Genomic DNA, 25,385 nt, shown 5'->3' with positions numbered 1-25,385 from the left:
TTAACTCTGCACTGCTCAGGTGTTTGGATTGGGTCTGGTATCAATTGTCAGCTGCTTTGTTGGTAGAAATGACAGAAACGCATGTGAAGGTCTTGTGTGCCTCTAGCATTAGTGATTCGCCAGAGGGAGCTGCAGATTCAGCAGCTGTGTGTGTGTGTGTGTGTGTGTGTGTGTGTGCGTGTGTGTGTGTCCACTCTTAGGTAAGCGCGCTTTGATCCACATCTTCAACTATAATAAACAAAATACTCAAGACTTTATTTATATACTGTATAAATAGCCTATAATTCCCATTCCTCCATTGTAATGTCACTAAATAAATTAATTAGTAATAAGTTATTATAAGTGCTAATGTACATATTAAGGTAATAATCTTTGCTTTCCTCAAGAAAGAAAAAAAACAAACAAAAACAAATCGGTGTCCTTCACTGAAATATCTGTGCAAACACTTCAGTCCCATATTAAAGGGTGAAAGCAAGACATCAGGCTTAATTGCTCCAGTGAGTTCATAAACAACAGTTGTTCGCATGATATTAAACACTCCAGTCCCCAAAGACTTGTCCTAGATCAGTACAGTCCATTTCCACTGCGCGCTATCCATTCACAGAGCTATCAAAATGTGCAGGATTTTTTGGGGTGTTTTTTGGACAAAGAAAGTTTTAAAGGGCCAAACAGATGTGAGTCGGAGCGGTGCGTAAAGAGAGCGCAAAAGCAGGCGGGAGTAGGCGTTTCCCGTGCGCCGACCAGCTCACTTCCTCAGTCGGCGGCTCGACGGCGATCACACAGGTTTCCTGCGCGTCTGCGCTCGAAGATTTACAGGAGAGCGCCGGGAACTCAAGTGCCTGCGATACACAGAGCCTCTTATTCCCGAGACGCCGCTTGGACATCATTAGAAAGCCGGGAAGACTCGGGTTTGGCGTCACTGACCTGTATTTTTTTTTATTGTTTGTATTTTTTTTTGTTAAGACAACGAGGTCAACTTTAATATGTTGGAGTCTTTCTGATTTGGATGATTTACCAAGAGGAGCCAGAGGGGAAAGAATTTGTGCTGCAGGTTTAGGCTGTTCAGAGCTGTGCGCCATGTCGTATGGAGCGGAATTTAGGCTGGCGTCGGTTTGCGCCTGAGCCGCGAATGGATGTGCGTGTTTAGCGCGAGTGAACAACTCATCACAGGCCGTTGATCTGGACGGGATGAGTTTCCAGAGAGGGCTTCACATGCCCTCAGGCTACTCTGGGTTTTGCTAGCGCTCATTGGGAAATGTCGGAAGTCGCTGAACTATAAGGGCCGCTTCTTTTGGATGCAAAGCTGTCAAGAAAAGAAAGTTTCACACGTAAGTAGCAGCACGATCAGTACCCGTGCCTGGGTCAGTCTCTCTCTCTCTCTCTCTCTCTCTCCATGTTTTACAAAACAATCTGGAACTTTCTATTTTACAAATCAGACCTGTTTTGTCAATCAATAATCCCTAAAGTTGATCAGTTGGTCAGTTAGGTTCTTTGGAAGTGAAAATGGTTCCCATATTTCCAGTATTATTCACTTCATCCCTTTGTTGCAACTTCTAGACGAGCCAGATTGCAGGAAAGAGCATGCACCGAGCAGTTGTGTACATGTCGGGTGAATTAGGGAAGGAGAACAGCCCAATACTCAGAATAGTGCAGGTAGATTATATAGGCTCAGGTTAACCTCAGGTGAAGTGAGGGCTGATGAGGAGCTCAACATATGCTGCATGTCTGAATTCAAATCACAGCTATGCTCGTGCAGAAAGACTTAATCACGTTTAGTAGCCCTCTACAGCTGATTGCATTGTTTGCTGAAGTATGCATGGAGGGGGAAACTGATGGCAATGTTCAGACAACATTTACAACACTGATCTATGGAATAAATTCACATTTATTTTTTAGACCTAGAACTTTTCCCCTATTTTAATCCTGATGATTTTACACAAGTGCACCTCTGTAGCAAAAGCTATACTTTTTGTATTTATTTATTCAATTATTTATTTATTTGTTTGTTTGTTTGTTTATTCTTGCTTGTTGTGCACTCTCAGAAAAAAAAGGTATTATAATTTACCTTTCCTTATTACTAATCTGACCTTCAAGTATACATCTTTTGTACCTTTACTGATTATCTTATACCTGTAAAGTTGTATATAGTGCACCTTTATTCTAAGTATTTCACTCAGATCTAATTAAAGGTACAAGTGTGGCCTTTAAGATCTAATTATAAGGCACACTGCATCTACATTCCCATGCAAAAGTTACAAATTAAAGGTACAATAGATGCATCATATCAGTGACGAGAAGTTTATAGCCTGCTTTTTCCTGACAGTGTACACATTAGGACTTTAAACAGGTTTAAGTTTCTATTTCGATTGAGAATTAGAAGTGAGTGAACAGGTGTGTGTGTGTGTGTGTGTGTGTGTGTGTGACCGGGTGCGCCAAAACAAGCCACTGGTTGCGTCCCAAACCCCACATTACTACTAAACACACCAATAAAATTATCCAGAACCTCTTCGGACCTGTCACACACTGTGCCACTTACACACTGATTAGGATGGCTGTGTGTGTGTGTGTGTGTGTGTCAGCCCGTGGCTCGCTTGGCGCTTAATTCCCGCTTCTGAATGAGTTTTCAGCATGTCGGAATAGGTGGAGTGCTATTTAGACACAGTATTTAGTAGACAAATATGCGGCTTTGGGAACAAGCCCCGCCCTCTCACTCAGTGACCTTTAAACGCGGAAAAGCTAAAGCTTCGGGACGCCTCGCGCTCCTGTCCAAGGTCCTGAAAGTTCAGCTCTCACCGTGCCATGGCAAAAAATGCACGATTTTAGGTAAAATACCTTGAAGAATAGCTTTGGAGGATTGTAAAAGAGGGGCTATTAGGAAAGTGGGTTAAAAATGATGTAAGTAAGTAATATAGCAGGCTATAATCTGGCCATTTTTCTTATAAAGTGCAGCCAAACAACACCAATGTAATAAATATCATCGACAACGATAATAATAATAATAATAATAATAATAATAACAAGGGCAAGGTTGTTTAGTGGTTCACACGTTTGCCTGACACTTCCAGGGTTGGCGGTTGGATTCTCATTCTCGCCTCTGCTCTGTGTGCGTGGCATTTGCATGTTCTCCCCGTGCTTCCAGGGTTTCCTCCGGGTTCTCCGGTTTCCTCCCCTGGTCCAAAGACATGAATTGTAGGCTGATTTCCAAAATTTAAGCATTTCCAAAAATGTCCATTGTGTGTGTGTGTGTGTGTGTGTGTGTGTGATTGTGCCCTGTGATGGGTTGGCACCGCGTCCAGGGTGTCCCCAGCCTTGTGCCCCGAGTCCCCTGGGAAAAGCTCAGGGTTACACTGTGACCCTGTGTAGGATAAGCAGTACAGAAAATGGATGATGATGATAATAATAATAATAATAATAATAATAATACAGAGTGTCCCAAAAGTCTCCATACATAAGGGAAATTAACACTTATTTTTAGAAAAATGTAACTTTATTTACAAAACATTCTCTAGATGATTGCCATTTCTTTGTAAACACACACAGCGTCATCTCTCCCAACTTTGGCTCCCTGTTTGGCAACAGTGTTGTGTGTGATGTGCTCGCCATGTTTCCTGTTAAAGTCCATCGCAACCTTGCAACAGCTGCCCAGTCCAGCCATGAGAGCAGTTTCAATACGTTCTTCTTCTGTCAAAGGCATTCTTAAAGTCTATCTGAAAAAAAAAAAAAAAAAAAAAAAAATATATATATATATATATATATATATATATATATATATATATATATATATATACATATATATATATATATTATGTGTTTGCTATGTATGGAGACTTTTGGGACACCCTGTAATAATAATAATAATAATAATAATAATAATAATAATAATAATAATACACCAACATGTTAAAATGGCCTTATTCCAACAAAGCCCTCTGACTGTGTGTCCTATACATGGAGCTTGTTTTAATAAGCTTTACTGTTAGCTCCCCCTGACATAATGCTGTCACTGTGGGCTAACAGACATGGGATCTCCATCAACCCTTCCTGTTAACAATTCTTTCATTATCAGTACTTCAAAATAATCAGTACTTTAAAATACTAAACTGCTCAAAAGCAACCTCTTTCTGTGTCTTTTGGTTATGATCGCCATACAATTCCACTGATGTTGATCAGGGCCGCTTGTCTCACTCACGCTGTGTGGTTGTGACAACACCAGGTGACCTTGGAGTCATTATTTGTTTTGTCACTCGTAATTTATTTGTGACAACTGCCCTTATGTCACTGATCCAATGATTGTCTCGTAGAGCAATTTGAAACTACTGTGTCCCTGTGGGAAAGCTTCATTATAGTTCTTTTTTACTTACGTCTCTTAAGTTGTAATATTGAGATATTTTAAATTCACATGTAAGACTCTTCCTGGGTCTGGTATTTCTAAATGTAAAATTTCCCTCTGAGTTAATGTTGTATAAACCTCATGAGTGTTGCACAGGAGAAATAGTCACGATCTGGCTTATATATATATATATATATATATATATATATATATATATATATATATATATATATATATATATATTTCTCAGTATAACATCAGTGAGGGCAGAATATGGCCAGGATGTGTATCTGTAACTATATGTTCCTGCTACACTCAGTACATATGGGGCTTTAGTTGACTATGCAATAAACAGATATGAGCTGCTGAGAGTAAAAGATCGGATAGCGATTGTCACTGGATGTTTGCTTATACCTTTGGTACTGACAAATCTAAACAAAAAGTTAGATCAGGTTGCATAGAAATGCATTCGTTGTTGTTTCATGGAAAAGATGGATGATAAAATAGAAAATACAGGAGGCTTTTCGAGAATTTTGTGGATAGATAATCAAATAGAGAATATGGAGAGGCTTTCTGAGAATTGTATGAATGTATACAGAACTGTGCAAAAGTCTTTGGCACTTCTAAAGAAATTTTGTGAAGTAAAGGTGCCTTAAAAAAAAAATGAAACGAAATGTTTATAAGTATAAATAACCACTATGTTGAAAGGGGACAGTAAAGAAACCAATAAAAAAGAAATCAGATGATCATTTGCCTTTGTATTTATAGTGTACATTAATTCTCTTACACCATTGTGCAGTTTTATAAGGAAATCGACAAAGCTTCTTGGAAAACGTCTGCTTCTAAAGGTAAAATCAGACAGCCTTGATGATGTTTTTTTTTAAATCAGAAACATGGTCTATTACTTTATATTGTCGATTACTTACCAATACACAAAATTTTGCTTTTTAAAAATTACTTTTTGTTTTTTTGTTAAAAAAAAATAATAATAAAATTTATGCCGTGGGCATAAAATAAGAATCTAATAGAACATTTATATAAAAATGTAGTGTGCCTTAGACTTTAGAACAGTACTGTATAATATTATATTATATAAATAAACATATTTTCCACAGTTACAGTTTTATTTCTTTTGATCTCTTTGTAGTTTTGCTTTTTACTGATAGTCGTACATCATTGTAAAAATGCTTGTCGTCCTTCAGCCGCTGTTGTATTGACCACAGGCCCCAAAAGGGCAGTCAGAAATGATCTCTTGAAAAGGCCCTTGTTTAGTCCTTCAGGGAGAGATTTGTCCCTGCCTGAGAAAAGCGTGCATGACATTTGGCTGTGCATCTACTGAAAATGACAAATGATGAGTGACCTTCATGCCTCACTCCTTAACCTAGAGGACCTTCAGCGTTTGGGGATTTGGATCCCACTCAAAGTTTGGTTATTTTGTGCTGTTTTGATGAGTACACACAGAAACTATGAGTTAACATGCGCGAATGGCCAGCTACTAATCTGGACTTTGAAAGGAGCCCCAGGGGAACGTGGATACTTATGTCAGGTCCTCCTTTATCTTGTTTTATTGATCCACTAGTTTTCTGGTGAAGGCTTGTTTTTAATGTCAGTGATTCACAGAATGGATGAATCACCTCCTGATGGGAATTGGTTAAATTTTTACAGTACTTAATGTTTTCTGTTGCTGGTGACACACTGGTTCTACGCATACATTCCTCCCTCTTGTAACTACATACTTTTCATATTAGATTTATTGTAGTTATTGACTAAATTCTAATAATTGCTGAATATGCTTTATGATAAATAACCGAATAATAAGGCACAAGTTTAAGGTGTTAAATAATGCACAAAGCATTACAAAACTGTATTGCCTTATTCTGCTGTTGTTGCATTTAGCTTCGAACCAACTGTCCTGTCTGTTACGGTGGCTCCTGATTGAGGCTTTAAAAGCAATTTTGAGGTCTGCAATCATTCTAATCATATGGATGCACTTTGATTGTTCCTATGAAGCATGCGCCTAACATGCTATGAATTTACAGTCTCTCCTAAATCACTAAGAAGGCTTGAGTTGATTGTTATCTAACTAGGCCAGCAGAATCATCAGCTTGGAGAGGAAAAGTGGATAGCTTCAGGTGACACCAGCATGCTGGGGATATTTATCTCTGCCGGAGGTATTTACAGTGGTGCTCATAAACTGTCCTTGAACCTTTAAATGCGTGGTTATTCTTCAGTGTCTGGCATACAGACGAGTGCACAGTGCTCTCTGATAAAGAAAAGGTCCAGCACGAAATAGAAAAGATCAACTGTGAGCTTGTCAGACACTTGTGTAAGGTTAGAAGAGAATTGCTTTCAGTGAGGCGTGCTGTTGCACAACTCCTTTCTGCTCATGCACCGACAGTCTCCTGGGAAATAAACACCAATTATGTATTCACTGATGATAGGCGAAGTTAGTTCATCAGCTTGAAAACAAACATTCTTTGGTCTCCAAAAGTCATCCTAACCACGCTCATGCTGGAGCAGTGTTCAGCAATGTAACGGGAACTTTTCCTTCAGCTATTTTTCTCTTTACCTTTAGAAGAGCTAAGATTAGAGAAGTGATAGCGAGCGGGAAAGAGGTGACGTATGATCAGTATTTCCTGTAAACAGGCAGCACCACATATACAGTAGAATCCCATAGATTGGATCATCACTTAAACTGTATTGGATCGCGTGTTATTATTAGAGAGATGTTCAGACCCGTTATGAATTTCACACACACACACACACACACACACACACACACACACACACACTGATTGATTTTGGCTTCTATTACACTCTGTGCTGGCTAACACTCAAAGGGAAACACAGCCATTGCACTTGTAGCATAGTTGCAATGCAACACTGTTTTATCGTGCTCCTTTCCAAGTCTGAAAATTAGTGGTTGAGCTTGGCAGGCATCGCTAGCATCATGTCTGAGCTGAATATAGCAAAATATTGATAATCTTAAGTGTCCAGTGAATGTGTATGTTTATCAGAGAGTCGATGCAAAGTTTAATTTCTAAAGTAACATAATTCTATGTATCTTTTTCGTTTTTTTAATTCGATTTATTATATGGCGTAATTAGTAGGTAATGATGTTTTGCGTGTTTCCATACAAAATGCAAACAACAGCAGAGGCAGGCAGAGAGATGAGCTAAAGTGCACAGAGGGTGCTGTGTGATTGTGAGAAACAAGGTTTTACAAAAGCAATGAGTGTAATTAAAGAGGCGTGCAGTCCCAGCGACACAGCGTCGAGGGCAGAGCTCAAACAAGATGAATCTAAGTGGGTCGCAGGAGCACAATGCATTCTTCCCGCTATAGCACGGCCAACAGCGGAGAAATCGATGTAAGCATTATTAGAGTAATCAAGATCATGCCGTCTCAGACCAAAGTCTTGAAAAAAAAAAAAAAAGCATTATTAGCTTGTGTAGCATTAGGCGTTTCTGTAGTGTGTCTGCACTTCCAACCTCTGAACTCTTCTCAATCCTAAATTGATTAATAAGAACATGTGTGAACATGGCAGTTTGGGTGCTGCTGATTGTATGTAAAACTAAACAAAGTAATAGCAATCTTCCGTTTGATGTTAAGAGCTCTGATTAAATAACAAAATAACAGATAAGAGGTTTTTTTTTTTTTTTGGAAAACTAAAGTGATATTATTTAATGATGAAGATATCAAATACTCTCATAACTGATAATGTCTGTATGATATGCCAGCGCCACACGTCTCTGTTGCCTAACAAACGACAGCTTCTCATTTTACTGCTCTCAACATGGCCATTCATACCCCAAGGTCTCTCTATGAAAACAGGAAAAAAAATGTACCTCTATTTTACAGTATAAGTTTTAGAAAATTATTAACATTCCAAGAAGTTATAAATGAAATGTTGGGGTATCTTGCAGCAAATCCAAATCTTAAGGCAGAATCAACAGGAAAATAGTTTGAAAAGATATTTTGCCACAGCATGATGGCAGATAAAAAGGTGGACAAATAGTGGGCATATAAAACGACAGCACTGTTCTCGATTCTGATTGGTCAGAACTTTCTGAATTAGTCAGAATTTTCTATAACAGTAGCTCTGAGAGTAGTGACAAGGAAAATAACAGGTTTATATTAATGCATTATATATTAATATGTTATTGTTTTATGTAGTAACAACTTACACAGGGATTTGTATGATGGACGCTCCATATAAATGGATTAAAAACATTCTTAATTTTGGAAGGAGTCTCCAGTGTCAGTGCTTTGTAACAGTCAGAGGCAAAGATGTTCCTTGAAGTTTTCCGATATGGAAAAGTCTTCACTGAGGACGACGTTGTGCTTTTTTCGTAACACAACAAGCTGCATTGTGTTATCTTCAAAAGAAAGAATGTAGTTAGTAGTATATAGTAGAGGGAATGTTTATAGCCGTTATAACGTAAGTGATAACAAGAACTAACTGGTTTACACAACTTTAACTGGATAAAACGTATGATGTGTTTTTCTTTAATAAAAAAAAAGTCAGTGTTGGCAAATTGCTGTGGTCGAGGAACAAAACACTATAGTGTTATTGTACGATAAAGTGCAGTAACAGCCCTCCACTTGACATCACACCACCCCGTCATTGATTATTTTCTGTCATATTTTATACCTTTCTTTTTACGTGCACCATTCGACCGTTTTTAAAAACGTGTGATGATGAAGGAACATCTGTGAAATTTCTTTGTCTTTTTCATTTTAACCTCAAAGGTTATGCAAAAATTTATGCTCAGCTGTATACTTTGTGGCATCTTTTTTTCAATTGCTAACATGCCTGCTTTGAATGTAAAGATATAACGTAACATTTAGACTTTCTTATTAGAAATGGGCTTATTGTTAAAAGCAGTGACCACTGTGTTGAACAAGGTGGTGTGTTCTCTCTGTAATATTCAGTGTTTGTGACTCTTTTTTCAGTATTTGTGACTCTTTTTTTCAGTATTTGTGACTTTTTTTCATGACTGGCATTTTAATGTAATGACTCAAATGTTCCTTTGTGTGTGTGTGTGTGTGTGTGTGTGTGTGTGTTTGTGTGTGTATGGAGATGAGGGTGACTGTTGACAAAAATTAGATAAATAATTACAGTTATGCCGCAAATGGTTTTCATGCCCAGTAAAGCAGTTTGGTCAAAGGGTTATTAGTATTTTGGGAAAAGAAGGATCTTTTGGTGTAATTAGTTTCAACAACATTACTGTTGATTATCAACCTTGCTGCATAATTGCCCCCTACTCTAATTGTTTGTTTGTTTGTTTGTTTGGACTTTGTTATATCGGCTCAGCAATGTACAAATTTTCCTCTGTAGCCAGCACCATGCTAGTGATTGATCCAAAACTTACCAACCGCAGCGGCTGCTTTACTGTTATTCTGCCTTATTGATGTTTAGGGTAGTAAATGTCAAGAGGAAAGTCCTCATGTGTGCAGCCTGCTGTTGCCTTGTCAGTGAAAAATGGACCGGAGTGAAAACTGACGCAACAAAACTGCTAGAGACAAACAGAGAACAGAGCAGCCCAAACTAATGTGACCTCTTTGAAGTGAAATTAAAATGTGTGTCAGAGCAGTGGGAAGGCTTAATGAGAGAGAGAATGCACAAGCCGAGCTTAAAGGAGAGCACTCTCATAAATTACTGAACCCCAGGCCTCTATAAAGAGGTGGAAATGGAGTGAAAATGGGACTGTTTCCACTCTCCTCCTCCCGTCTCAGGCACTCAGAAAGTGTGCACCCCTTTTAATTTGGGTGTTCCTAATATCAGTGGAGTACGGCTTAATAATGGCATAATAGCCATGATAACTGCTAACAGCTGTTAGTACTCTGCATGTACATTCAGATCCAGATTTATCCAAGGCTTTTAGTACATGAAAAAATGTTTTTCACTTTTCAACAGCATTTCAAGCTACATGTACATGTAAGTTTATGTCCAAGGATCACCCTAGCTTCAGTGGATAATCTTACATGGATACTGTGGAGCTGCTGCTCATGTCATCTCAGGGAGTTTTTCCTTGCCACTGTTGCCTCTGGCATGGCTCTAAATCTACAATCAGATTTCTGTGAAGCTGTTTTGTGACAATGCCTATTGTTAAAAAGCGCTACACAAATAAGATTGAATTGAATTAAACAGGTTCATGATTTGATTGCTAATTAAAGTACACTGCACAGCACCATTGATGCTATTTGTTCACCAGTCTTAACTTGTGAAGTTACTGGCATTCACATGATGCTGTCTCCCCATTATAACACTACAGTATATCAGCTGATAAAGTGCTAAGTGATTTCCATAAATTCCATGAACACCCCAGATAAACCAGTAACACAGCTGTTATTTTGGTCCCTTAGAATTAAGAAGCCCATCATATTTACCGAAGTTCTATTGCGATCATAATGATCACAGAAAGCACACTGACTTTCTATGGAAAGCACATTTACTTCTCCCTGAAATTGAAAAACTGCCCATGCTTGTACAGTTCAATAAAGCCATCACAGGTAGTCATGACCACATCCTACATCACTGTCTGGATTGTTTATTCAACTGCACACTCCAAAGGCAACCTACAGGATAATACCAACTGTGCTGCTCGCCCTCCTACACAAACCTTGGGTGGGATTCAAAGTTAGACGCATGTTAAGGAGCTGCTATTTGAAAGACAAACTCCATACACTGTGTTCTAGTACATAATACTGTTACACTCGTCCTAAGGAGTGGGCGATACAGCGTACTAACTCTACTACTAACTACTAACATCAGCATTTTGAACATTAGAGTACTGTACATACTGTGTGTTATAATTATTTATTTCCAGACAGTACATGTTTTGGAACATAACATATTGAGGTTATTCCAAACCCTATACGCATGAAGTATGAGAGTAAAGGAATGTAGACAAGGAATGGGAATTTATAAAGAGCAACTTCATACACAAAGGCAATGCAGAATGATATACAAAAGCATGCAAAAGAATTAAAATGACCTCTAAATTAAGACCAATATTAAAATAAAAATAAATTAAATGGGTGTCGTCAATCAGTGTGATCTGGACTCGTGGAGAAAACAGGGTTGCATAAACAGAAACTTTCTTCTAAGTGGCTCCAGGCCACTAATAATGTCATGTGGCTCATTTGGGGCGCGGCTTAGGATGCTTGAGACAGCTTATAAAAACATTTTCTCCAGTCACCTACACAAACTCTTAATGTCTGGCTCTTTAGACGACATTATCCTACTTTAAAAGCGATATCTGAGCAATAGCAAGCAGACACTTGAGCGTAGGAGGAACCTGAATCATGCAGCAGAGGTGAGCAGGGCTAACCCACACTCTACTTTAGACCCATTGAAAATACTGGACTTGACTTTCTAAAGGCTTGGTCATATCTGGGTTATTTTAACATAAATAATGCTAGGCTTGACCTTTTAAAGGCTTGGTCTTAGGGTTATTTTAAAAGAAAGAGAGTCTTTGTTCTCAAATTATTTTCAAACAGACCTCCAGTAGACAAAAACTTTGAGCATAGGATCATCTTTATCTTTGATACTGCCTGATAATACACAGTTTCTCAAGTGCTAGATAAGGCTAACAATTGATATTCGGTGTCTAGTTGTCTTTCAAGGATAGTTAATTGTACGCTGTACCCCAGATGAACCCTTTAACCCTTGGCTGCATGACTGAGCCACTGAGTGGACATGGTGGTTATAATGTTATAATAAGGTGTGGCCATTGTGGCCATGAAATACTTAACTTGTGGCAACTGCTGTATTTTATTAGACCACGAATTAGACCTTTGTGGCCACAGAAACCTAAGTATGGAAATGGCTGATAAAATTACACTTTACTTCAATCTTGGAATGACATAGAAACACATACTGGAGTCACTGGAGTCACAGGAGTTGCGGATATGGATATAGCCTACCATTAGCCCGTGTTCTCAAAGTGAATTCTCAAAATTAATAGATTTTCTGCCAAATACTGAACTAGAGGTCACGCATTAAGTATGACATTCCACAGAATATTAAGTTGTGGTTGACGCTACTCAATTACTGGACTCAATTACTGGTATATTTGTGGCTATACGTTATTAAAAATAACCATCATGTCACCTCAGTAGCTCTGTAGTATATAAATGATTATGTATTAAAATCATTATGTAATAAATGATTATTTATTTCATAAATGAAATAAATAATAATAATAATTATAATTATTATTATTATTATTATTGTTGTTGTTGTTGTTGTTATTATTAAATAGAGTGAGTGTAATAGAGTGTTAACATAGTGTGAAAGGGTCATATAACATAATATGACAAAAATATGACAAAAATTAAGCTATAAAGTTGTCAGTTGTCCATGTTGCTGCAAGTTAAATGTATGGTCAGCAAGACGTGGTGGGAATGGTCTTTGTGTCTCCTGAAAACCACTGAGTGCCACTGTAGATCTCTGCAATCAGGATAATCGCTGCTTAAAGTGACACTGAACACCACCCTGAAGATTTGAAGCACAGCGCCTCACTGTAAGGCCCACCTGAAGTGGCTGCTGAAACACAGATGTCAAAGCTATCAGGGAGCTGATGACATGGTCCGCCCACCTTCCTCTCCATGGCAACCGCGCTGCCATTCTGCAGCAGCTAGCATTTAAATCCTAATCAGCATATTAATCACTAATTGCTTCCCCTCACACACGGCCTGTCGTTCCCCTGGAAGGTGAGTGAGCGTGGAGTTCCTGATTGACACCGAGTTCAGTGGGCTGTTTTAATCACAGTGCATGCTGACTGAATATTCTCTAGGTTGGCATTCTGGTGACGCACTAATGACGAAGAATGCAGTACCATTCTGTCGGCAGCGTCTAAAATCAGTACACCCACTGAAATCAAGCTTAAGTGACTCCTTAGCTCCAACAGCCACCTCCTTTAACATAAGTCACAGCTCTAAAGTTCCGAAGAAGGAGAGTGAAAAATGAAGGGCTATTGTTTTGATTAGTCACTTTCGAATGAAAGGTAAGATTCCTCTCCAGGCATACATTTTGCATGTCTCAGATGATCCCAGTTATTCTGTCGTCTCATCTCTCTCATTGTGACCTTTTTTTTTTTTTTAGTCATCCAGTGGATCATGCTTCACTTTTATTAAACTCATCAGTGATCATTGTGGCTTAAACTCTACTTGACAGTTTGCATATACTTAGGATAAAACCTCAAGAAATTCTTGTTTCATAATACTGTTATGCCCTAGTAAAAAATAAAAATATCCGAACAGGGAGTTTATATATAGAGGAAATCCCCAACTGATGCTTATCCGAGCTTGCTCAAAGCCGTGGTTAATTTAATTTCATCAAAATAAAACAGATATCGGTTACTAGAATGATACTAGCTACATAGAATTTCACAGAACTTTCTTTATGTAGGCCACACAGATTTCTGAAGCAAGTAGTGTCTAAATCTTTATTGCCTTGACATTCAGACAACAGTTTTATCCTGAGGATATGCAAACTGACACATAATTTCAGTCATAATGATAACTAATGCAAGTGGGATGTGTTTCGCTTGATGACTAAGATAATCTGACAATGAGAGAGCTGAGATAACGAAAAAATTCTCTCACATCAATTGAGACTCACAATAGGAGAGGGATCATGCATTTTATTTGAAACAAAACCTAAAAAAAAAAATAGAGCATCCTGTTGCTTGTTAACTTATTTAATGAAGGCCACACCATCACCTTACAAGTGACATCTTAAGGGAAAGTGGTGTACTTGTTTGCCATCTCACCTTCAGAGCGATCGTATTTCACTTAGTCTCTATTTCCATGCGCTCGTATCACCTGCACAGAGCACAACCCATCAGTCAGCTCGAGTTTAGTCTAAGAGGAGATTTCATTCTGGCAGGTCACATAACCGCACAGGTGTGTTTAAAATCTGACGCATGAATATTACAGTGTCAGGCTGTCACTTAAAATGTCTTGCTGGCATTAGAGGTCACGGCACACAATCAGATTGTACCTCGCTCCGTTCCAAAATCACATCGTATTGGATACACATGCATCATGACGGCTGGAGTTCAGACCAGGTTTCAATTAAGCTCAGTTCGCACTGCATAAAACTATTTTGCACGTAATCAAGCTTAACCTGCTAAGGCTCTAGTCCTAGCCATGTTTCTGTACTTCATGCAGGAAAATTGCTTTGCTGACCCTGAAATTCTTCTGGTGAGTACGCTTAAAAAGAGATGAGAGCGGAAAGAAAGAAGGTCAGGAAGGGAAAAAGTTTCCTAAGATGTTCTGCATAGTCTTCATTGACATTTAAAAAAAAAGTGGAACAGCGTGGAGGGAAAAAACTGCACAACCAGCACACTCATCCTCAGTGAGTTTTATGTTTAGATTATATTAGGAAATTACTGTAAATCAATTATAGACTAACAAACACATAAAATCAGAGAATATTCTAGAATATTTTCTATTTTTCTAATCAAACCAGTCTATATCATAGCAAATGTGCTGCAAAGCTGTCTGCCTTTCTGACGTAGTTATAGTTATACCTCAATCTCTATTTATGCAGGTTGATTTTTATAGCACTGTTAAATACAGAAATAAGCTCTAAACCTAAATATCCATGCTGACCAGGCTAAAAGAGTTAAATCATCTTTGCCTTTTGAAACGCTGCCATTTTTTTCTACAATAGCACCTGCCTGTAACTGCCCGTCCTGTCAGGTGCTTGATCATCAGATTTTGCTTTGCTCGTTTGTTTCGTTAGGTCTCTGGAGTATATTGAGGGACGTGATTACTTTTGGGTTCATTTAGAACAAAACTGTGGCCATGCACAATCCATTGTTGATGACATTAACCACACTGGTCACTCATTAATTAACAACATGGCATCTGAGGCTTTGAGGAATGGAACAGCAGTAGTCAGTAGTCAGTAGTCAGAAATAGTCTCAAAAAAAAAAAAAAGTTCCAGATTAAATGCAGCACATAATCTAATTGAACCGAGCATCATGTTAATAAACATGTCAGTTATTTAACATGGCACTATTAATTGCCCATTTTATTCATATATTTTAATCTATTGCCAGACTGAACTGACAAATTGCTTAGGAAAGGAAACATCTCCACAGCTCTATGATCAAAGGCTCCTCTCTGTACATGCATTAGATGATGCATGTGAGAATGAGACCAGCCTATCAGAGCTGTCACCCACAACAGCCACAACAACAACGAACACGACAGCTCTCTCTCTGAGCTCCTGTCATATTTCCACTGTCACTGCAGAGTACACATTTGAGCAGTACACTGAGTATGTTCAAGACCTCAAGGATGCCTAATGTCATTGATACAGAGTCTTCATCAACTGAAGAACTGGAAAGTCTAGCGGTATGATATACGCTACGGTATTCAAGGAGAGGCTATGGTAATATATCCTATATCACTGTTGCTGAATATTTTAATCTGATTCGTCAGAAAGTGTTGATTCATTTTCCATAACTTCACGGCTCTGACGCTAGTTCCGGCTGTAATTCAAATGATTTACATTAATGCGCTTGGTCTAGTATTTTTTCGTTTCTATAGTAACAGCAAATTCACAGGGACTTGTATGGCACACGCTGCACATAACCTAAGGCTAATAATAAACTGATTAGAAAAATGTGTTGTTATTTAACAAAGAAAAACCTCATACTCATTGATATGGAGAAGTTTTCTGTTAGGAGACATTAATTTAACATCTATGGAACAAGTCTCGGTCATCAGTGCTTTGTAACAGTGACTTTTACGCCAATGGAAAGTCTTCAGGACACAGGAGTTTGCACTTTCCGATTTCTCTATGACATGACAAGCTGTCTTTTTTGGTCTTATTAACTTAAAGAGAGGCTGGTAAGGAAACGACTATTTATATCTCTTATAACATAACAGGAACTAACCTGTTTTGCTAACATTAAATGCACCTATATACAGGTAAAAAGCATGATGTGTTGTTAATTAATGTATTATTAATACATTCAAAAATTATAACTGTTGGCATATTGCTGTGGTATAAGAGGAATTAATTGCTTCAGATCTTGCTGTTATAGAAAATAATCCACTTCGAGGTGGTAACCACACCACTTCATTGTAGATTATTTTCCTATGAAAGTATGGCCCCTTTTGTTGACCCATCTTTTTAAAATTCTTTTTAAACTTAACACCTAATGGATGGTTTATAGCAGTGAAAAACCAAATCACTGTAGCAGAGAAATCACACAAGAGTGTGTGTCCTGGCCTGAGCCAACAAGCACCCTGCTTCCTGTTAATGCTCTCCGCTCATGTATGAAGACTTTATTGGTAATTTCCCAGAGGACCAGGCCAGTCCATTGGAGGAGAAGAAGCAGGGCAATAGGGAGGCTGGTGTTAGTGCTGACCATTACAGCCAGGCAAATATGAGATCTGGCTGAACAGAAACTTTTTATATTACTTCTGGTGGTTATTAATGGAACAAATAGTTCAACATGCATACAATTTCAGGTTAGTTTCTTCTGCTTTCTTCTGCTCTGTTTGTTTTTGTACTATGTGACTCACAAGTGAAATGGAAAAATGCTATTTATTGTGGTTTATATTTTATTCCGTTCATGTCAAAAAGACCTTTAAATACACTGTAACGATGACAAAACAGTCCTTTCCCTGTAAATCTTGATGAATCAGCAGAATGCATAACGAATGGTAACAAATGCGCTTTTATGCAGCTTATACCTAAAGGCATACTCTTAAAGATTGTACTACAGGATTTATTGCAGCATCGAAATGCACAGATATGCCCAATGATTATAAATGTTAGCTGTCGCCTGGCATCACTTCTCTTTGGCATGCTATTGCTATTGCACTTATGCTTGACATTCTCTCAAATGTTTATGTGGTACAATGAATGCCCATGTTTTGGTTTCTTTTTTGTGTTTTTGCCATTTGATCTGGTCCGAGAGCTTTTTTTCTGATGTCATTCATGATACAGAGTTGCTAGTAGTGGCTATGCTGACATTTTGCTCAGGTTCTGTAACGGCTCAGTGTCAGGTTCAGAGATAAGGCCAGCATCGCCTTGGCGCTCGCTGGCCCCTCTACAGGGCTGCCAGCACAGCCACTAGTGACTAATGACAGCACACAGCATTACAGAGGTACGTGAAGTCCACGTGCCTGACTGGACTACAGAGCCAGTCACTTCACATTGTAGTGCTCCGAGTCTGATAGAGTGGTATTAGGTTTTGAAAACTGATCAGCTGTACACATCCATTCTGATTGCATTCGAACTGCTTAAAGCAACATTCATTTGTAATTAAATGAACATCATTGCAGCAGTTACAGTATGTATGTAATTGAGCCAGTTGCCTAGTGTTTTTTTCCCCTACACAATAAAATAACTAGTGTAACTACCTCCCACAGGGTAAAGCTGGAGTAACTGTAAGAAATTTAACTTTGTAGCACAGAAATTTATTCAACAAAATTAAGTTACTAATTCCAAACCAGGCTCTCAGAAAATACATTTGCATGCAACTTATCTGCAGCCTCAAATGAGGTGTATGAGACATTCTGCACCAATGTATTTTTAACCAAGCTAACCTCTACCACTACACTATTTGAATAAAATCGGTATGTAATAATTTTACTTCTTTTTTTTTTTTAAACATATTGAGCATTGCGCACTTCATATGTAAAGTTTGTGCTTTTCATGACATTAGACTTACTGTGCTCAAGAAATTTCAGGAGATATATTTTCAAAATGTGGAAAGTGTGTATTCTCATTAGCCTAAAGAATTTACAGGATATAAAACTATCCACTTTTTGAAAATATGCACGCTAACGTACTGCATTACCATGTGACTTGCAAGATTGTGTCTGATTGTGTCTGCAGAGAAGAGCAGAAGTTTCATGAGCCCACACTCTGAGAACCACTACTATATACTGTGTATCATGATATGCTTTCACTTTCAAAGGTGTTGGTGCATCCAGTCATGTCACACTCCTTCCTGCCTGACATCCGCCACCTTTTTGCTCATCAGAGCCATGTTTCATCCCACCCCAGTCAGCTGACTTGGCTGGAGCTGTGTTTGTGTTTTGTTGTGTTTCAGCTCCAGAGAAGCAGCGAGTTGAGCAAGAGGCCAACCCTGGCTTTGCCTGAAACAATCTGGGCGATTAAAACACAGAGCGCTGCTCTCAGTGACAGGCCTGCTCCCCTTTATAGACATCTGGAGCATAATGGTTCATGTAAAAGACACAAAGCAAGAGGATATAGAATGGATGCAAGAGGGATAGAAAAAGAAATGAGAAAAGAGAATGATACAACATAGGGAAAGAAAGAGAACCGAAAGAAGAGTACATAACACTAGGCTATGGGTTTTATTTATTTATTTATTTATTTATTTATTTTTAAGATTTGTTCAGTGTATTTTGCTTTTTTCTCCAGATCTTGGAGATGGAGCCTTTAAATTTGACAAGTTCACTGATTCGAATGACCAATATACTATAGACTCTACAGCACAGTTAGCAAATATCTGGCTCATACAAAACCACTGAGATGACATGGTGGTTGTTTTTTAATAATTCATGGGCACAAATGAATATATTGTTGCTATGAGTTAAGTTTCTCGAAATCTATTTTGTGGCCACAACTTGTGGCAACTGTTTGTGGCAAAATGAGTGAGAGACAGAGAAATCAATTGATTTAGACCATTGTGGCCACAGGAATCTAAGTATGCAGATGATTGATAATATTATACTTCATTCACATACTGGAGTCACTGGTTTTGCGACACGGATATTGAACTTGTGCTTGCATTCTCAAAGCGAATTGAATTTTTCACTCGTTCCTGCCAAATCATGGACTGGAACTATCATGTTCCTACAAGTTCTGAGCTCAAGTTACATAATTCGTGGCCGTGAATAAGAATAATTTGTGGCCATGAGATACTCAGTTTGTGGCCTCGAAATATTAACCCATGGTCTCAATATATTCATTTGTGGCTATGCCTCATTAAACGTTAACCACCATGTCACCTCAGAGGCTCTGTAGGCTCATGTAACTAAGGAAAGCCATTGCTGTGTAACAAACTGGCACTGACTTTGCTCATTAATTTGTTCAGAAATGTTGTATACTTATATGTTGCATACTAATGTTGTATAATAACCAGTTTGTTCTTCAGATGTTCTTATACAAATTCTTGCCATAACACATCCAGCTAAGTGGCTAGATCTTTGTCAACGCTGCACGATGAGTGTGCTTTGTTATAAATAGTCTAGTCACCGCCTGCAGGTTTGGTGTCCATGCTTTCATCTCAGCTTAGCTCTTAACAAACAATTACCTTAAGTAAGCTGAGAAAGTGCTCATATTCTGCTCTCTTAAAGCATTTCTTTGCATTTTTTTTTTTAAACATGACTCTCTATAGTATGCATACTAATATACTGTATGGATATCTATTTGATATAATGATGTGTGCTAATTTTAAGGACATTAGCATAATAAATGGGAATACATATGTATTGTGCCTCAGTGGATAGTCTAGCAAAAGTAGAGACACAGATTCACACAGGGTAAAAGGGGGGCATGGAGACTGCAGGGTTTTGTTCTTCCTCAAAGGAAATCCAGAAGTCTGAGATGCTGCTGCGAGGCGAGGGAAACTATTGGGCCATGTTTGGGTTTTTGTTCCTTTCAGCAGGATATAACGTTTGCTACATGGGCTCTCACACTGTGAATAGCTGAAATGGTACGGAAATAAAGAGCAGGATTATGTTCTGTGCTCAGGCCAAAGGAAGGTCCTGGCTTTAGTGCAGACTCATTTAACCTATGGAGGACAACAGGGAGGTGGCGTAAAATTCATAGTCACAGAACTTCCTTTAAAAAGCTTTGAAACTGGATTCTCTCACTTTTTACTGTTTTAAAAACAACAACGTACAATATATTTAAGTGCTCTTGCTTATTTCCATGATTTAACCTCCTCAAATCCCAGGACCTGATTTATATTTAGCTCTATGGTAACTCTATGGTAACTTTCATATTTCAGTATAGTTTCTGAATTTTATAATTACTTAAAAATGCTCTTAAGTGAATTATTGAATAAGAAACTTTAAGGGTTTATATGTGAGATTATGAGGCATCTATTTACCATGTTAAGTATACTTTCGTTCAAAGTTGCATAAGAAACTGTAACGATACAAATAGTCTGGTTGTGCAGATGATCTCTTGTGTCTATCATGAACACCTCCTGCTAGAACACTGCATGCAAGAACAGATGAAAAATGATCTCTTCTCCAATTATTTTGCTGAAAGATATAACAGATGGCTGGTCTGTATGAATATGCACACAGGCGTGTTTTTGTTCAGAGGAATACCAGTCATACAGTGAGGAAACCCTGCTCCATTCACACGTTTAAACAACACAACAATGACATTTCACTGTTTGAATTATATTTCATATTATTTGTATATGGTGCTGGAGAATTGTAGATTTGTTAAAGTTTTTCATCGGTCAGCATGGTGGCTCTGCAAGAAGAGTTGCCACCTCATAGCTCCAGGATCCCCGGTTTAATTCTGTGCTCGGGTTACTGTTTGTATGGAGTTTCCCTTGTTCTTCCCAGGTTCTCCTGTTTCATTTCACCTCGCAAAAACATGCGAGAAGGTGGACTGGGGACTCTAAATTGCCCCTAGATGTGAATGTCTGTGTGTGATGCCAAATGATAGACTAGTGTCCCATCCTAAATGCTTACTCGGGATGAATGAATGATGAAAATCTTCAGATATCACACCCTTTACAGTAGATAGTAATTAGGGGTCTTCAACATTGTCAAAAAAAAGGGCAGACGTGGCTACAAGTTTTCATTCCAGCCGCACCTAATAGTTGTTTAAAGTCCAAGATCAGTTGAGTGAACCAGTGGAATCAGATATGACTCCTTCTTGGTTAGAATGACAATCTGCAGCTCTTTGTGGACTAAACAAGACTGATCTATATTTTTACAGTGGAATGAGCTCTCTATATGTCTCTTTCTTGTCTTCCTCAGCTGTGAAGTAACCATTAGGACAGGACGCTCAGGATGAAAAGATGGCAACCTTGCTGTTTCCACCGGGTTCCGACAGCTTGCACCGGTTCACTCGTGAATCCCTGGCTGGCATTGAGCAGCGGATCGCCGAAGAAGAGGCGCAGAAGGCCAGGGAGTATCAGGAGGACTTGGGTGACGTGGAGACTCCCAAGCCCCGGGCAGACCTGGAGGCCGGGAAGCAGCTCCCCCGCATTTTTGGAGACATTCCATCAGGACTGGTGGGGGTGCCGCTGGAGGACATCGACCCATTTTACTTCCAGAACAAGAGAGTGGGTGCTGAAGTTTCATACTTACACTCACGCACACACATAGCACAAGCACACACAGGCCAAAGACAGTGTTTGGTGATAACTGCATTCATCTTTTCGATGCATTTATACCATTTAGACATCTGCAGTACCGAAAGTAATTAAGCCAACTATGTCTTTACTTTAAGCAATTAAACAGATGTCCTATAATGTGAGGAAGACTGTTTGATGAAGGGTAACTCTCAGTGCAGATTTTGAAGTTGGCCAGCATAGTTGATTTTTTTTTTTGAGCTGATTCAGAGAAGCCTGGGAAAAAAGGAAATAACTGATGACAAGCATGAGTCACTGAGCTGATGATGGCTACTAATGCTGGCGCTGCTGTGCTGGCTGGTGTCTTATACACATTTTCTCTGAGACCCACCACACAAATCTGCCTTTTCATGAGTTTCAGATTAGGCTAACATTTCGGTGCATTGTTGTGTGCGAAAACTTGGTGTATTTAGAATAAGATTCAGCTGCTCTTATGGCTAAAGCTAAAAAGAAGCTTTATAGCCAGAATTATGATTTCCTCTGATTTTTTTTTCCTGATTCTTAACTCTGGCTTACTGTGAAAATATTCATGAGGTTTATTTTATTTTCTACATTACATGTAATACTTTTGACTATTGTAGAAGCAGACAAATGTGCATCAGTGACTTTGCTTTTAATAGACCTCTTCACGGTGTTATCAGCAAACTATGTCTCCCACATGCCCTGCACTCGTGAAATCCATGGTCCAGCGCAAGCCACAATTGTCAGCTTAATACGTGTTCTTGTTGACACTGACAAGGCCACTGTACGGGAGGATTAAGTCAGTTATCTGAGACTGTGAGCCAAGGAGAAAGGTTAGCTATAGCAGATGAAGGGTAGCGTGGTCTTTTATTCAGCCTTCTGTTTAATTCAGCAGAAGGGCAAGTCTTGAGCAAATGCTGCTGTTGTTGCATGCGCTATGTTTTTGGTTAAACCTAGCTTCTGGCTTGGAGAAGTCTGTGCTAGGTTACACGAAAGACAATCCTAACTAAAGGCAGGCTACTTTTTCGACTTTATCCTTTTTTTTTGTCTGCTCTGTGTTATTTCCCCTTTTGTCCTTTCTTTTGTTATTTCCCAAATTTCATATGCCCGCACTCTGCTTGCACTGCAGACAATCTCCCACAGGATATCTGAGGGAGGTAGAAACAAATAGCAGCAAGCGTGACCCAAATGTTACATAAAGATATGCAATGTGATCCACAAATCACTGCATTTAAAAAGGTTACAGAAGGGCAGGGGGCCAGAATGCTGAGAAAAGTGGCTAGCATGTTTCTAACACAATATATTGTTGCAAGAAAAAAAAGAGAAGGAGAAAAAGAAGAAAGAGAGAGAGAGAGATCTGTTGACACATCGTGCCACAGTTGCAGTGGGAAAATTTGCTGACCCTGATGGTGGCAATTATTCTTCATGCGTTGACTACTCGCATTATTTATGCGAGGGTGAGATGGTATAAATTTAGCGCGGTAAGGAAGCCATGAATCCTGGGCAACCAAGCAGGGCTGTTTGCGCAGCGTGAGGATAGAGAGCCTCCCTGTTCCTGTCACCCATAGTGACAGTGTCCCCCGATAGCACATATCCTCCCATTGAACCCTGCTGTAATTCATTTGTTAGCTGCTCTTTCCTCTTTGTCTTCTTAAAATTTACTGGTTTGGGGATAGGAAGGCTGTTTGTATGAGAAAGAATTATGAGTTTGCCATTGGAGGCACACGTTTATATTTTTAACAAATTAGCACAGCACTGAGTAGCTCAATAATAGAAGAACAGATCAGGTGGAGGGCTGTCGTATATTTTTGACTGTACAATGATGAATTGCTAAGAGGAATCTTTTTGATATAACATGTGTACAGCTAGCTGTTATAAGCCTGTCCTTTGTTAAAGTTTAAAGGGACAATCATAGCGACATTAGTACTGTACTACTATTACAAACAGGGCCGGCTGGTATAAATGGGCTAAGCGTTCTCTCTTTCTTTTTCAAGGAAAATACATAGTAAAATAAGACTCAATTTTTGATATCCACATTATTTAATTTGCAGTAAAGTGCAAGTAAATTTGCAGTAAGGTGGATTATTTTTAACTTTTGTGGAAACAAGAACGACAGACCATAAGTAAAACTCCACTGAATGCTATGAAGTAGAGGCTAGGGCTCATTTTTTTCTAGTTCAGACTGCAGATTATTGCAGCCTATCACTGATAGTCAGGAAACGCCTGCTTGATTTGTGCCCATTAGTGCTAATTTATTTAAACCTGATGCACTGACACTTCTATACCATGTCATCAGAAGTGATTGTGAAGGTGCATGTAAAATACAACGTGCAATAAACATGAACAATGTCGATTATTTACTCAATCATTGATTTTTCAAAATGCTCTTGGAGGAGAAACTTGAAGTAAATAGACTAAGCACACATTGCGCAATCAAAGTACCAATTACACAAAGGGACAAAAATATAAACTCTTTAAAGAAGTTTCAGTGAAAGAGCTGGCTAACGGCAAGGAAAGTCATTCAGAAGAGTCATGGCATGATTACAGGCTTGAAACATATTAAATATAAACATATTTAATATGTAATATGAAAAATATTAATCATGAATGGTGATGCTTATCAGTCCTTTAATGAGTGTATTTGTGTATATGTGTATGCGTAATAGTTTTATGCCTATGATGAGACCTCGTTCTATATGAAGCTCAGCTATAATTTTTTTCATAATAGTAACACTGTAATAGTAGTTGATTTTTTTAGCCTTCACCTTTAATATCGTGACAAGCCGTCTCTGATTACAAATGAATTGTAACTACACAATACCACATTATGATAATATATTAGGCCTGTGTGTGACGTGTCTGTGTGTGTGTGTGTGTGTGCACTATTTTTATTGTTCAACATACTGCATGTGAAACTTGTGCTAAGTTTGAACTTTAATATCTTTGGAATGTTATATCCTATTTATTGTCACTTTTGTTCTAACCTATTGATTATTTCTCTCTTTTCTCTCCTTTTAACAGACTTTTATAGTACTAAACAAAGGGAAGGCCATCTTCCGATTTAGTGCCACAAATGCACTCTATATTTTTAGCCCTTTTCATCCTGTTAGAAGAGCGTCGATAAAGATTTTAGTACATTCATATCCTTTCTGCTGTCCCACCAAGGGCTCAACTGTATCTGCTAAAGTTTTGAAATTGTACTGTTTGCTCATGATACTAAATCTGTATTGTCTTTTTTCTCCCGTTTAATTATTTGTATTCCTTTTATCCCATGTATTTATTCCTGTTTTGTTGCTAAATTATGTTTGATTTGTTGATGGGCACATGGGCATATTTTTTTCTCTTTTCTATTCATTTTATTATTATTATTATTATTATTATTAATAATAATAATAATAATAATAATAATAATTTAATTTTTTCTTTTGAATGCTTTTCCTTTTCTTTCCTTCCCCTTTTTTGTCTCTCTTTCCCTCTCTTAAGACGCGCTTTAATAGTCGAAAAAACTTTATATATTGCTAGCAAAGTCCTTACTCTCCTCCAAAGAATGGGGGTGAATAGATAATGCTTCTTTCTAAATGAAAAAAGAGGGTCTTTTTTTCCGTGCAACTGCTTCATTTTATCTTAAAAATAAGGTCAAAATATATAGAAAGTCCCCAAATATACAAAGTTAGCATGGGTATGAGTGACATTCAGCCATCAGT

At 38.4% G+C, this 25,385-nt stretch overlaps 1 protein-coding gene across 1 annotated transcript in view; it reads left to right on the top strand.

The window, feature by feature from the left end:
* The first annotated feature begins 578 nt into the window (after positions 1-578).
* The window catches only part of scn5lab (sodium channel, voltage gated, type V-like, alpha b), a 115,918-nt gene continuing 91,111 nt past the window's right edge, over positions 579-25,385 (top strand). Inside the window, exons 1-3 of the mRNA XM_053234764.1 lie at positions 579-1,328; positions 21,344-21,651; positions 24,703-24,821. Coding sequence (XP_053090739.1) covers positions 21,385-21,651; positions 24,703-24,821 — 386 coding nt within the window. The 5' untranslated portion in view covers positions 579-1,328; positions 21,344-21,384. The remainder of the gene's footprint in view (positions 1,329-21,343; positions 21,652-24,702; positions 24,822-25,385) is intronic.

Source organism: Pangasianodon hypophthalmus, chromosome 1, assembly GCF_027358585.1.
Source record: "Pangasianodon hypophthalmus isolate fPanHyp1 chromosome 1, fPanHyp1.pri, whole genome shotgun sequence".
NCBI classification, from domain to species: domain Eukaryota; kingdom Metazoa; phylum Chordata; class Actinopteri; order Siluriformes; family Pangasiidae; genus Pangasianodon; species Pangasianodon hypophthalmus.
Note: the sequence above shows the minus strand (reverse complement) of the source record. Positions and strands in the feature narration are given on the sequence as shown.